Below are 13,215 nucleotides of genomic sequence, written 5' to 3' on the forward strand. Positions count from 1 at the left end.
CCCTCTCCCTCTCTCACCCCTGCCCCTCACCCCTACCTGTCCCTGTGCCCTAATCCTTATCCAGGCAGATGTTGGTCGGCAGAGGGACGTGGGGACCGGCCCTTCTGCCCTGGGATCCGCCCAGCGCTGAACCGCAGGGCGCTGAACCGCAGGGCACAGACCACCGATGGCACCTAGGAGCCAACCCTAGGCCCCGCCACCCAGGCCTTCGTCCCATTGTGCACATTCCTTGTCAGAAGGGGCGGGGTTCCTGAACTGGATGTGTTTGGGGACTCTGGTTCTTCTCTGCGGGTGCTGGGTTACCGCTTGCCTGGCGTTCAGACCATTGGTGCCTTCCCACTGAGTGGTCTGAGACCAGGCGCTGTGGGGACCAGCCCGGTGGTCTCCGTGCTCCTGGAGTTCCTGAGGGGGCTTCTTGGCTCCAAGCTGCTTTCTGCTTCTAAGCAATTGGGATGAGGCCGGGCTCGGTGGCTCAACCTGCCATCCCAGCACTTTGGGAGGCCGAGGCGAGTGGATTGCCTGAGTTCAGAGGTTCGCGACCAGCCTGGGCAACTTGGTGAGACCTCGTCTCTCCAATAAATACAAAAATAAGCCGGACGTGGTGGTGTGCGCCTGTAATTCCAGCTACTTGGAAGGCTAAGATGGAAGGGTTGCCTGAGCCCAGCAGGTTGAGACTGTGGTGGCCATGAGTGTGCCACTGCACTCCAGCCTGGGCAACAGAGTGAGACTCTGATTTAAAAAAAAAAAAAACATTTAACCAAATGTGTTGGCATGTGCCTGTAGTCCCAGCTACTCAGGATGCAGAAGGAGCACCAGAGACCAGGAGGTCAAGACTGCAGTGAGCTGATCATGTTGCTGCACTCTAATCTGGGAGACAGAGTGAGAGCCTGACTCAAAAAAAATAAAAAAATAAAAAGATAATTATATCAAAAAGCATAAGAAAGGCCAGTTTGCTGGCTCATGCCTATAATTCTAGCACTTTGGTAGGTCAAGGCGGGAGGATTGCTTGAGCGCAGGAGTTCCAGCCTAGGCAACATAGTGAGGCGTCATCTCTACAAAAAAAGTAACAATTTAGCTGGATGTGGTGATATGGGCTTGTAGTACCAGCTACTTAGGAGGCTGAGGTGGAAGGATCTCCTGAGCCCAGGAACTCTTACTCCTGTAATCCTAGCACTTTGGGAGGCAGAGACGAGAGGATTGCCTGAGTCCAGGGGTTTGAGACCAACCTGGGCAACTTGACAAGACCTCGCTTCTACAATAAATCCTAAAATGAACTAACTGGGCATGGTGGCACATGCCTGTGGTTCCAGCTGCTTGGAAGGCTGAGGTGGAAGGATTGCCTGAGCCCAGCAGGTTGAGGATGTGGTGGCCGTGATCGTGCCACTGCACTCCAGGCTGGATGACAGAATGAGACTCCTACTCAAAAAAAAAGTATAAGAAAGGAACTTTGCCCTAAGATCTTATAACAGTTGTGAAAGACAAGAGAGATTATTCATTGAAACCTTTGATACTTAAGTGCTGAATGACACACTAGATACAGGCACTGTGGAGGTCCCAAGACCACAAATAACACTGAATTCTGGTGCAGTCTCCTGTGACTATGAATTCGCAAAGCAAAATGAAGTCAAAAAGTGGACCTTGTAAGCCGGGTTTGGTGGCTCATGACTAATCCCAGCACTTTGGGAGGCGGAGGCAAGGGGATTGCCTGAGCCCATGGGTTCGAGACCAGCCTGGGCAACTTGGCGAGACCTCGTCTCTACAGTAAATCAAAAAATTAGCCAGAAATGGTGGCATGCATCTATAGTTCCAGCTACTTGGAAGGCTGAGGCGGAAGGATCGCCTGAACCCAACAGGTCAAGGCTGCAGTGGCCATGAGCATGCCACTGCACTCCAGCCTGGGTGACAGTGAGACTCCTACTCAAAACAAGCACAACACAACACAACAAAAAGAAAATGGGTCCCGTGATCTACAGCCACTCTCGTACATCTTGATAATATTTATTTGATAGACTGACCAGAAGTTGGGGGATGGAGAGGCGATATGAGATTAGTGTCACATAACTAATGGCTAATTCGAAAATTTTAACCGGTGGGTACAGTTTGTGTTAGACCTATAAAATATATGTATTGCTTTGTGCTGGTTTACAATTCCAAGAATTTTATTGGGTCCTTTCACAGGGAGGTCCATTGCCGGAAGCCAGGAAAACAAGGTCCTGATAGCATACATTTATGGCTTTATCTTTTGTTTCACAGGAGAAAAATAAGCATATCCTGGTGCTGGGCCTGGATGGAGCAGGAAAAACCAGCGTCCTCCACTCTCTGGCCTCAAACAGAGTCCAACACAGTGAGGCCCCCACCCAGGGTTTCAATGCAGTCTGCATCAACACTGAAGACCGCCAGATGGAGTTCCTGGAGAGTAAGCTCTGTTTCGCTTCAGTTACAGGCTAGCCATCTTGTCTCTTACTCCAGATTGATGTTATCAGTGTTGGTGAAACTAACATCGAATCAGATTTTCCTAGATTCTTTTTCTGAGTTGGAGTCTCACTCCGTCACAGGCTGGAGTGCAGTGGCATGCTCAAGGCCACCGCAGCCTTGACCTGCTGGGCTCAGGTGATCCTTCCACCTCAGCCTTCCAAGTAGTTGGAAATACAGGTACTCGCCACCACACCCAGCTAATTTTTTGATTTGTTGTAGAGATGAGGTCTTGCCAAGTTGCTCAGGCTGGTCTCGAACCCATGGGCTCAGGCAATCCTCTTACCTCGGCCTCCCTAAATGCCAGGATTATAGACGTGAGCTACTGTCCCGGCCTTCCCAGACTTTTTTCTTTTTGAGTCAGAGACTTACTCTGTTGCACAGGCTGGAGTGCAGTGGCGCACGCTTACGGCCACTGCAGCCTCGACCTGCTGAGCAGGCGATCCCTCCGCCTCAGCCTTCCAAGTAGCTGGAACTACAGGCGCGTGTCACCATGCCCGGCTAATTTTTCTTGATTTATTGTGGAGACGAGGTCTTGCCAAAGTTGCTCAGGCTGATCTCAAACCCCTGGGCTCAGGCCATCCTCTCACCTTGGCCTCCCAAATCACTGGGATTACAGGCATGAGCCACCATGCCCAGTTTTCCTAGACTTTTGAATGCAATGTAATTTCACACCAGGATGTACTGTGGTGACGAGGGGGGAGAGAATCACTTTCTGCCTTTTTTTTTTTTTAGACAGGGTCTCACTCTGCCACCCAGGAACAATCAGTGGCTCACTGTAGCCTTGAACTCCTGGGCTCAAGTGATTCTCCTGCCTCAGCCTCCTGAGTAACTGGGACCACAGATGGCACCACCATGTCCAGCCAGTTTTTTTCCATTTTTTGTAGAGACGAGGTCTCACTATGTTGCTCAGGCTGGTCTTAAACTCCTGGTGTCAAGTAATCCTCTCGCCTCAGCCTCCCAAAGTGCTGGAATTAACAAGTGTGCATCACCACACCCAGCTACTTTCTGCTTTTTTATGTTTCTCCTTTTTGCAGTGGAGTGAATAAGGGAAGTTTAAGAAAGCCTCAGCATCGCTTTCTATAATCTACAATCAGCCTCCTTCTTCCCATATCACTACGGATAAACGTGTGATCTAAGTATGAGTACGGTGTGCTTCTGTCTCTGCCAATAAAATTATAGGCAAGCCCCCAACCTCTTCTTCTTTTATCTAGATGGCAGGCCAGGCGCGGTGGCTCACACCTGTAATCCCAGCACTTTGGGAGGCCAAGGCAGAGGCTTGCTTGAGCCCTGGAAGTCAAGGCCAGCCTGGGCAACATAGCAAGACCTCATTTCTATAAAAAAGATTTAAAAACTAGCTGGGTGTAGTGGCACGTGTCTATAGTCACAGCTACTCTGGAGGCTAAGGCAGAAGAATCGCCTGAACCCAAGAGTTTGAGGCTGTGATAAGGATGATCATGCCACTGTACTCCAGCGTGGGTGACAGAGTGAGACCCTGAATCAAAAAATACAAATACAAATAAAATAAAAATAACTAGATGACAGTTCAGAAACCCCTACGGGATGGAAATTCTGGAGTTGCCCCCTCTATAAATGCTGCTGTTCCCGGTGCTGAGTGAGGTCCTCTTGTCTGCTCTCACACTCTCTCTTTGGAGGGTTGTATCCCCTCTCATGGCATTAAACACCACCCACGACCCGGCTCGGTGGCTCAGCCTGTCATCCCAGCACTTTGGAAAGCCAAGGCAAGTGGATTGCCTGAGCCTGCGGGTTCGAGATCTCGTTTCTGCAAGAAATCAAAATTTAGCCAGGTGTGATAGCTTATACCTGTAGTTCCAGCTTCTTGGAAGGCTGAGGCGGAAGGATCGCCAGAGCCCAGGAGGTTGAGGCTGCGGTGGCCGGGAGCGTGCCACTGCACTCCAGCCTGGATGGCAGAGTGAGACTCCAACTCAAACAACAAACAAAACAAAATAAAACACCACCCACATGCTCATGGCTCCCAGATATATCTGTGGAGCCCATATATATTCAGCTCTTTCAAACCTAGCATGGTCAAAGCAGAGTACTGGGACTCTTTCTTATCTGTGTCTTTCCCTATGATCCTCCGGTCACTAAGTGGCCCTGCACCCATCAAGTCACTCAAGCTAGAAACCTGGATTTGTCCTGACTTCTCCTCCATATCTCCCCAACAGACCACAAGGAAAACACTGTGATTTATTAAAAAAATTTTTTTATCTCCAAAACGTGTCTCAGATTCATTGGTTACATCCTTGTTACTGTCCCCACGTAAGTCTGACTTCAACAATTGCATTCACATTCACCTTGTTGTTTGTGCTTTTATTCATTTATGAAAAGCAATTTTTTTTTCTTGTTTGAGTCAACCTCTGTCACCCAAGCTGGAGTCCAGTGGTATGCTCACAGCCACCACAGCCTTGACCTGCAGGGTGCAGGTGATCCTTCGGCCTCAGCCTTCTAAGTAGTTGGAACCACAGGCACGCGCCACCTCACCTAGCTAATTTTTTTATTTATCGGAGAGATGAGGTCTCGCCTAGTTGCCCAGGCTGGTCTCGAACTCCTGGACTCAGGCAATCCTCTCGCCTCCGCCTCCCAAAGTGTTGGGATTACAGGCGTGAGTCACCAACCACGCCTGGTTGAAGAGCTGTATTTTAACAAATACATTTAAGCCCATAATTTGCTAACTAAAACTGTTCAATAGAGATCTCCTACTTGGAATAAAAGCCAAAGTCTTTTCTTAACCCTCCCTCACCGTTCTGCAAGCTTATTGCTTTCTCCTCCCCTCTCTTCTCCTTCCTTCCTCCCTTCTTTCTTTCTTTCATTGGCCCCATATGATCTGCAGGAAGTTTCTATTTTAAAGAGACTTCTTGACTGGGTACAGTAGCTCACACCTGTAATCCCAGTGCTTTGGCAAGGTGGGAAAATCACCCGAGCCCAGGAGGTCAAGACCAACCTGGGCAACATAGTGAGACCTCATGTTTACAAAAAATCAAAAAATTAGCCGAGCACAGTGTCACGCTTCTGTAGTCCCAGCTACTTGGGAGGCTGAGGTGGAAGGATTACCTGAGCCCAGGAGGTCAAGACTGCAGTGCACTGTGATGGCGCCACCGCACTCTAACCTAGGCAATAGAGTGAGACCCCCAACTCAAAAAAACAAAAAACAAGCCGGGCTCGGTGGCTTATCCTGTAATCCTGCGCCTTTGGGAGGTTGAGGTGAGTGGATTGCCTGAGCCTGCGGGTTCAAAACCCACCTGGGCAGGCGAGACCTCATCTCTACAATAAATCAAAAAATCAGCCAGGTGTGGTAGTACACACCTGTAGTTCCAGCTACTTGGAAGGCTGAGGCGGAAGGATCGCCAGAGCCCAGCAGGTCGAGGCTGCGGTGGCTGGGAGCAGCCATTGCACTACAGTCTGGGCGACAGAGTGAGACTCCAACTCAAAAAAAAAAAAACCAAAAAACAAAAAAGACTGGCTGTACTGCAACACAGTGGTATTTTATAAAACACCTGTCCAGTGTTCAGAAATGTAGATACCCCTGCCTGCCCTCAGTGGATACTTCTGTGATTTTTGTTTATTTATTTGCTTGTCTCTTTTCTCTCCTCTTCTCTGTAGTTGGTGGGAGTGAACCTTTCCGTTCCTATTGGGACATGTACCTGGCCAAGGGATTGTTGCTGATCTTTGTGGTGGATTCAGCAGATCACAACCGATTGCCTGAAGCCAAGAAATGCCTTCATCAACTAATTGGCGCAAACCCAGTCATCCCTCTGGTTGTGTTTGCAAACAAACAGGTAAAAATCTGTTCAAGTACAAATTGTACTCAGCAGTTTTACTTTTAATACCAGAAATGTCTACTTTGGATAGCTAGCTATTCAGCAACATGCTATATATTCAATTCAATTTGTATTTATTAGATACCCTGGATTATAAACTCCTTGGGGGTAGAGATTATTACTCATCTTTGTGTCCCTTGTAATACCTAGTGTACTGCTTTGTACATAGTAGGAATTCAACAAATGTGTGTTGAACTTGCTTCAATAAACATATATTGATTGTTGAATGAATCCAACAAAGTATGTGAGTGAGTGGCTCCCATAAATTAAGAAGTAGGTTTGTTTTAGATCAATTAGATGGACCTGAATTTATTTGACATGCTCATTAAAACTATCAGGACTGGCTGGGTTCGGTGACTCAGCTTGTAATCCCAGCTCTTTGGGAGGCCGAGGCAAGTGGATTGCCTGAGCCGACGGGTTCGAGACCTGCCCAGGCAACTTGGTGAGACCTCTCTCTACAATAAGTCAAAAATGAGCCAGGCATAGTGACACGTACTTGTAGTTCCGGCTACTTGGAAAGCTGAGGCAGAAGGATCGCTGGAGCCCAGCCGATCGACGCTGGGGTGATCGTGAGTCTGCCACTGCACTCCCACTTGGCGTTGGAGTAAGACTTCAACTCAAAAATAAAAAAAAAACTATCAGGACTAGGTATGGTGGCTTGTGCCTGTAATCCCAGCATTTTGGGAGGCTGTGGCAGGAGAATTGCTTGAGGTCAGGAGTTCGAGAACAGCCTTGCAACACAGTGAGATCCCCACCTCTACAAAATTAAAAATTAAAAATGAGCTGGTGTGGTGGTGGACGCCATAGTCTTCCATCCTCGGGAGGCTGAGGAGGTAGGATTGCCTGAGCCCAGGAGTTCAAGGCTGCAGTGAGCTATGATCATGCTTCTGCACTCCAGCCTAGGTTGACTGAGAAAAACCCTCTAAAAAATAATATTATTCTCAACATCCATGGAGAAATCGGATCCCTTGTGTACTGTTAGTAGAAATGTAAAACGGTACTGCTGGTGTGAAAGACAGTATTGTGATTTCTCAAAAAACCCAAAAGTAGAATTCCCATATGATCCAGCAATTCTACTTATGGGTATATAGCTAGAGAAATGAAAAACAGGGACTCCAACTGATAGCTGTATGTTTGACTGTTTCATGTTATTTTGTTTGTTTTTATGTTTTGTATAATATGTTCATAGCACCATTCATAATAATCAGAAGGTGAAAGTTCCCCAAGTGTCTATCTACAGATGAACATATGTACAAAGTGGGTGGATACATACAGTGGGATATCATTCAGCCTTGAAAGAGAAGACAGTTCTAACACATGTTCCAACACGGATGAACATCATCTAAGTGAAATAAGCCAGAAACAAAAGAACACTTCCATGAGATACCTGGAGTCCACTTCCATGAGATACCTAGAGTCGTCAGATTCATAGAGGTAGCAAGTAGACTGGTGGCTGCCACGGGCTGGGAGAGGAAGTCTGTATTTCAGTTTGATTACTCAGGCAGTCCTCTCGCCTCCGCCTCCCAAAGTACTGGGATTACAGGCATGAGCCACTGTGCTCGGCCTCATTTTTTAAATTATTATAAGCAATGCTGCAGTGAGCCTTCTCGTATGATGTTTCTCCTTGTAGATGCGAACTTTCTCTAGTGTATGTCTAAGAATTAGACTGGGTGTGGTGGCTCATGCCTGGGAAATCTCTGGAACGGGTCCAGGGTTGTTTGAGTTTTGCAAGAGGAAGAAGAGTTCTGGAGCTGAATGGTCATGGTAGTGGCATGACAGTGTGAAAGTACTTAATACCCCTGAACTGCACACTTGAATGTGGTGAAGAGGAAACCTTTTGTTATGTGCACGTAGTCCAATAAGAAAGTGAAAAAAATTGAAGATCCAAAATACCGGAATACTAAAATTTCTTTCTTGATGGTCAGGTTTGCCAATCATAGAAGAGCTCAATTCCTGCCTTTCTCTCCCTACAGCTATGAGCCAATGTTTATGGAAGTAAACTAAGTAATTACAGATGATGGCCTCAAGGAGGAACCTATGTCCCAGTCCATTAGAGACGCTAATGCTGCAGATTTTGACATTCAGCCAGCATTTTCAAAGAAAGGCTGATTTTTTGTTGTTGTTCTGTTTTTAAGTAGAACACCTTAAGTACCATATAAACTGTAAAGATTTACATCATATAAACGAGCTGTATAGTATTCCATTGCATAAATATATTTCCCTTTTACCATCTTCTTGTTGCTGGGTATTTGAATAATTTTTTTCTTTTTTTTGTTGGAGTAGAAGTTTTATTCTGCCGCCCAGACTGGAGTGTAGTGGCACGCTCACAGCCACCACAGCCTTGACCTGCTGGGCTCAGGCGAGCCTTCCGCCTCAGCCTTCCAAGTAGCTGGGACTACAGGCGGGTGTCACCACCCCCGGCTAATTTTTTGATGTGTTGTAGAGACAAGGTCTCACCATGTTGGTGTTGTTCAGGCTGGTCTTGAACCCTGGACTCATGCAGTCCTCTCGCTTCTGCCTCCCAAAGTGCTGGGATTACAGGCGTGAGCCACTGTGCTTGGCCTCATTTTAAAAATTGTTATAAACAGTGCTGCAGTGCATTCGTGTAGATGCGAACTTTCTCTAGTGCATATCTAAAAAAAGAATTATGCTGGGTGCAGTGGCTCACACCTGTATTCTCAACACTTTGGGAGACCGAAGAGAGAGGATTGCTTGAGACCAGGAATTCGAGACCAACCTAGGCAACATAGGGAGACCTCATCTCTACAAAAAATAAAAAAAAATTAGCCAGGAGTAATGGCATGTGCCTATTGGAGGTAGCTTTTCAAGAGGCTGATGCAGAAGGATCACTTGAGCCTAGGAGATCGAGGCTGTGGTGAGCCATGATCATGCCACTGCACACCAGCCTGAGTACCAGAGTGAGACCCCAACTCTAAATCTAAATAAATAAATGAATGAATAAAATGATAGAGTGAGACCCTGACTCAAAATAAATAAATAATTGATAAGTGTTCAGATTTGTGCATATTCAGCTCTATTAGATGTCACCAAGGTACTTTCCAAAGATACCGGGCCGATTTATTCTTCCACCAGCAGAAGATGACAATTGTTGCCTTTGCACGTCCTCATCAGTGCTTGGTATTATCAGGCATTTTCATTTTTGCCAACCTGAAGATGTGAAATGGTTTCTTCTGATTCTAATTTGCATTTCTTTAATTGCTAGTGTGTTTGGACATGTTTTCAGATGTTTATTAGCTATTCGTCACCACATCTGTGAATTGCCCTATTACTACTTTTTCTCCAATTGCAAAATACGGAAGTGTTTCTCTTTTCTTCTCTGAGTTGTAGGAGTCTTTCATATCTTTTGGAAAATTAATCATTTGTTAGTCGTGTGCATTACAAATATCTTCTCTGGAAGCTTATGATTTTGCTTTGTCTATGGTTTGCATTTTTGGGGGGAGGGGTCGGAATCTCACTCTGTCATTCAAGCTGGAGTGCAGCGGCACGCTCACGGCCACCCCAGGTTGACCTGCTGTGCTCCGGCGATCCTTCCACCTCAGCCTTCCAAGTTGCTGGAGCTATAGTCACGAGCTACCACACCCAGCTAAATTTTTGAAATATTGTAGAAACTAGGTCTCATCAAGTAGCCCAGACTGGTCTCAAACTCAGACAGTCCTCTCACCTCGGCCTCCCAAAGTACTGGGATCATAGGCTTGAGCCACCACACCCAACCTATGGTTTGCATTTTTTTATAGAAGATTTCAATTTTTAATAGTCAAATTTACCAATGCTGTCCTTTGTGGTCATTACCTCTTATATTCATCAAATAGAGCCATTTGTTGGCAAATTTATAACTTTTACTGGGGCTTAATGATAAAGAGTTTGGATATTCTAGTTTAAGATTAATGCATCAGGCTGGGCTCAGTGGCTCAACCTGTAGTCCCAGCACTTTGGGAGGCCAAGGCGAGTGGATTGCCTGAGCCTGTGTGTTCAAGACCAGCTCAGGCAACTTGGTGAGACCTAGTCTCTACAATAAATAAAAAATTAGCCGGGTGTGGTGGTGCCCACCTGCAGTTCTGGCTACTTGGAAGACTTAGGCAGAAGGATCGCCAGAGCCCAGCAGGTCAACTTTGGGGTGGCCATGCATGTGCCATGGCACTCCAGCCTGGGCGATGGAGTGAGACTCCAACTCAAAAAAAAAAAAAAAGGTTAATGCATCTTTGTTTATTTCCTTGGCCAAAGTATTTAGTCTGTGCTTTCGGCTGACTCACTAGTTCAAGTGATTATTTAAGAGTTTTCTTTTTCTTTGAGTCTGAGTCTCACTCTGTTTCCCTGGCTGGTGTGCAATGGCACGATTGTGGCCATCACAGCCTCGACCTCCTGGACTCAGACTATCCTTCCACTTCAGCCTTCCAAGTAGCTGGAACTGCAGGCATGCACCACCATGCCTGGCTGATTTTTTGATTTATTGTAGAGATGAGGTCTCATCAATTTACCCAGGCTGGTATTGAACCCCTGAATTCAGGCAATCCTCTCGCCTCTGCCTCCCAAAGTGCTGGAATTATAGGCATGAGTCATCTCACCTGGAGATTTGCTTAAATAATTGTTGATGTACTAGATAGGCAAAGAAGTATACTTTGATCTTGCCATTTTGGCCTCAAGAAGGTTTTGACCTCCTTAATGTTAGGATTACAGGTGCAAGTCACCATGCCCGGCCAACCACCACCGTTTTTAAAACGTACTTCCTCCCCACTCCCTTTTCTGTCTCCTTTCAACCTGCAAAATTTGATCTAAAATGTTTTGGGGTTTTTTTGGTTTTGTTTTGATTTTGCATATTACTCTGTCGCCCAGGCTGGAGTGCTATGGCATGATTATGACAATCATGGCTTACAACATCCTCAACCTCATGGGTTCAGGCAACTTTTCCACCTTAGCCTCCCGAGTAGCTGAGACTACAGGCATACGCCACCATACCTGGCTAATTTTTTTTATTTTTTGTAGAGATGAGATCTCACTATGTTGTCCAGGCTGGTCTTGAACTCCTGGGCTCAAGCATTCTGCCCATCTCAGCCTCCCAAAGTGCTGGGGATTACAGGTATGCGCTACCACACTTGGCCTGATCCAAATTTTTTGTTCAGTAGAAATAATATACACAAAAGAAAACTCACAGTGTCAGGTGCTGTAATTGGTAGAATATGATATAGATAAAAAACAAATGAAGCACATTTCTGTTATTAAATATACATTTAAAATAATCGATCCTATTGAAAATAATCCTAGAAAATGAAAATGGAAAAACAAAAGTAGAAACCGATGGACTGCACTGTTTAGAAAATTAAGGTATTATATTGGCTTAGCTTCATTCCAGAAAATACAGAAATACTTTTTTTTTTTGAGTTGGGATCTCACTCTGTCTCCCAGTGGCATGCTCCTGGCCACTGCAGCCTCAACTTGCTGTGCTTCGGCGATTCTTCCACCTCAGCCTTCCAAGTAGCCAGAACTACAGGCATGCACTACCACGCCCAGTTAATTTTTGATTTATTGTAGAGATGAGGCCTTGCCGAGTTGCCGGAGTGGGTCTCGAACCTGTGGCAATCCACTCACCTCAGCCTCCCAAAGTGCTGGGATTACAGGCTGAGCCACCAAGCCTGACCCAGAAATACTTTTTGATCATTCATAAATGCTGGCTTAATTCTGTTGAAAATATTTACATTCAACCAACTACTGAGGTCCTAATAATAGAGTCTCAATATTCTCTATATTAAAATGGTAGGGTCACTGAGAACATTAAGTTAAAGTAACAAAATGTATCTATCTGAAAGCATTGCACAATAACTTTTTCCTATTCTTTTTCCATTCTGGGTGAAGGATCTTGAAACAGCCTATCACGTTACAGATATCCATGAAGCCTTGGCACTATCTGATGTGGGAAATGACAGGAAGATGTTCTTGTTTGGAACCCACCTGACTAGGAACGGCTCGGAGATACCCTCCACCATGCAAGATGCCAAAGACTTGATTGCACAGCTGGCTGCAGATGTGCAGTGACCGAGACAAGGCCCCCAAGGCAGCATGCGACCGGAATGTCATCAGGAGTCTTGAAGAACAGACTGAAGCCAAAGGTTTCCCCTTGCAAATAAAAAATAAGCCATCTCCTATTTTCTCGATGCATGGCCTCTATACAGTCGGCCCTCTGTATTCGTGAGTTTTGCGTCTGGGGATTCAAGAACCGTGGATCAAAATATTTGAAAAATCAATCAGCAAAAAGTAACAATACAGCAATAAAAATGTAAATTTTGAAAATACAGTATAACATCTGTTTGCACAGCATCTGCATTGTATTAGTGTACTAAGAGTAATCGAGCTAGGCGCAGTGCCTCGCACCTATCATCCCAGCACTTTGGGAGGCCGAGGTGAGAGGATTGCATGAGGCCGAGGGCTTGAGATCAACCTGAGCAACTTGGTGAGACCACGTCTTTACAATAAATAAAAAAATCAGCTGGACGTGGTGGTGCATGCCTGTAGTTCAAGCTACTTGAAAGGCTGAGGCGGAAGGATCACCTGAGCCCAGCAGGTTGAGGCTGCGGTGGCCGTGAGCATGCCACTGCACTGCAGCCTGGGTGACAGAGTGAGACTCTGACTCAGAAAAAGAAAAGACTAATCAAGAGATGATTTGAAGTATATGGGAGGATGTTGCATAAGTTTTATACAAATACTATGCCATTTTCTATCAGGGACTTGAGCATTCATGGACAACCTGTGTGGAGCCTGGAACCAGTCCCCTAGGATAACAAGGGACAACTGTACAAAGATAATGCTAATTTATTTATTTATTTATTTACTTATTTTTTTTATACAGACAAGGTCTCACTATGTTGCCCAGGCTGGTCTTGAACTCCTG

General features: G+C 45.8%; 1 protein-coding gene across 1 annotated transcript; it reads left to right on the forward strand.

The window, feature by feature from the left end:
- Window positions 1-2,257: 2,257 nt before the first annotated feature.
- ARL9 (ADP ribosylation factor like GTPase 9) lies at window positions 2,258-12,621 on the forward strand. Its single transcript, XM_008061286.2, has 3 exons — window positions 2,258-2,416; window positions 6,097-6,272; window positions 12,183-12,621. The coding sequence occupies exons 1-3, from the start codon at window positions 2,401-2,403 to the stop codon at window positions 12,360-12,362; spliced, it is 372 nt and encodes a 123-aa protein (XP_008059477.1). The 5' UTR covers window positions 2,258-2,400; the 3' UTR covers window positions 12,363-12,621.
- Window positions 12,622-13,215: the final 594 nt, after the last annotated feature.

This window comes from Carlito syrichta, unplaced genomic scaffold (genome assembly GCF_000164805.1).
Source record: "Carlito syrichta isolate Samal-C Ts95f unplaced genomic scaffold, Tarsius_syrichta-2.0.1 Scaffold305189, whole genome shotgun sequence".
Classification (NCBI taxonomy): domain Eukaryota; kingdom Metazoa; phylum Chordata; class Mammalia; order Primates; family Tarsiidae; genus Carlito; species Carlito syrichta.

What these genes read in the sequence shown, in the direction of transcription:
- ARL9 (XM_008061286.2), top strand. An exon ending in TTGTGTTTGCAAACAAACAG is followed by an intron (nt 6,273 to 12,182) that starts GTAAAAATCTGT and finishes TTCTGGGTGAAG; the next exon opens with GATCTTGAAACAGCCTATCA.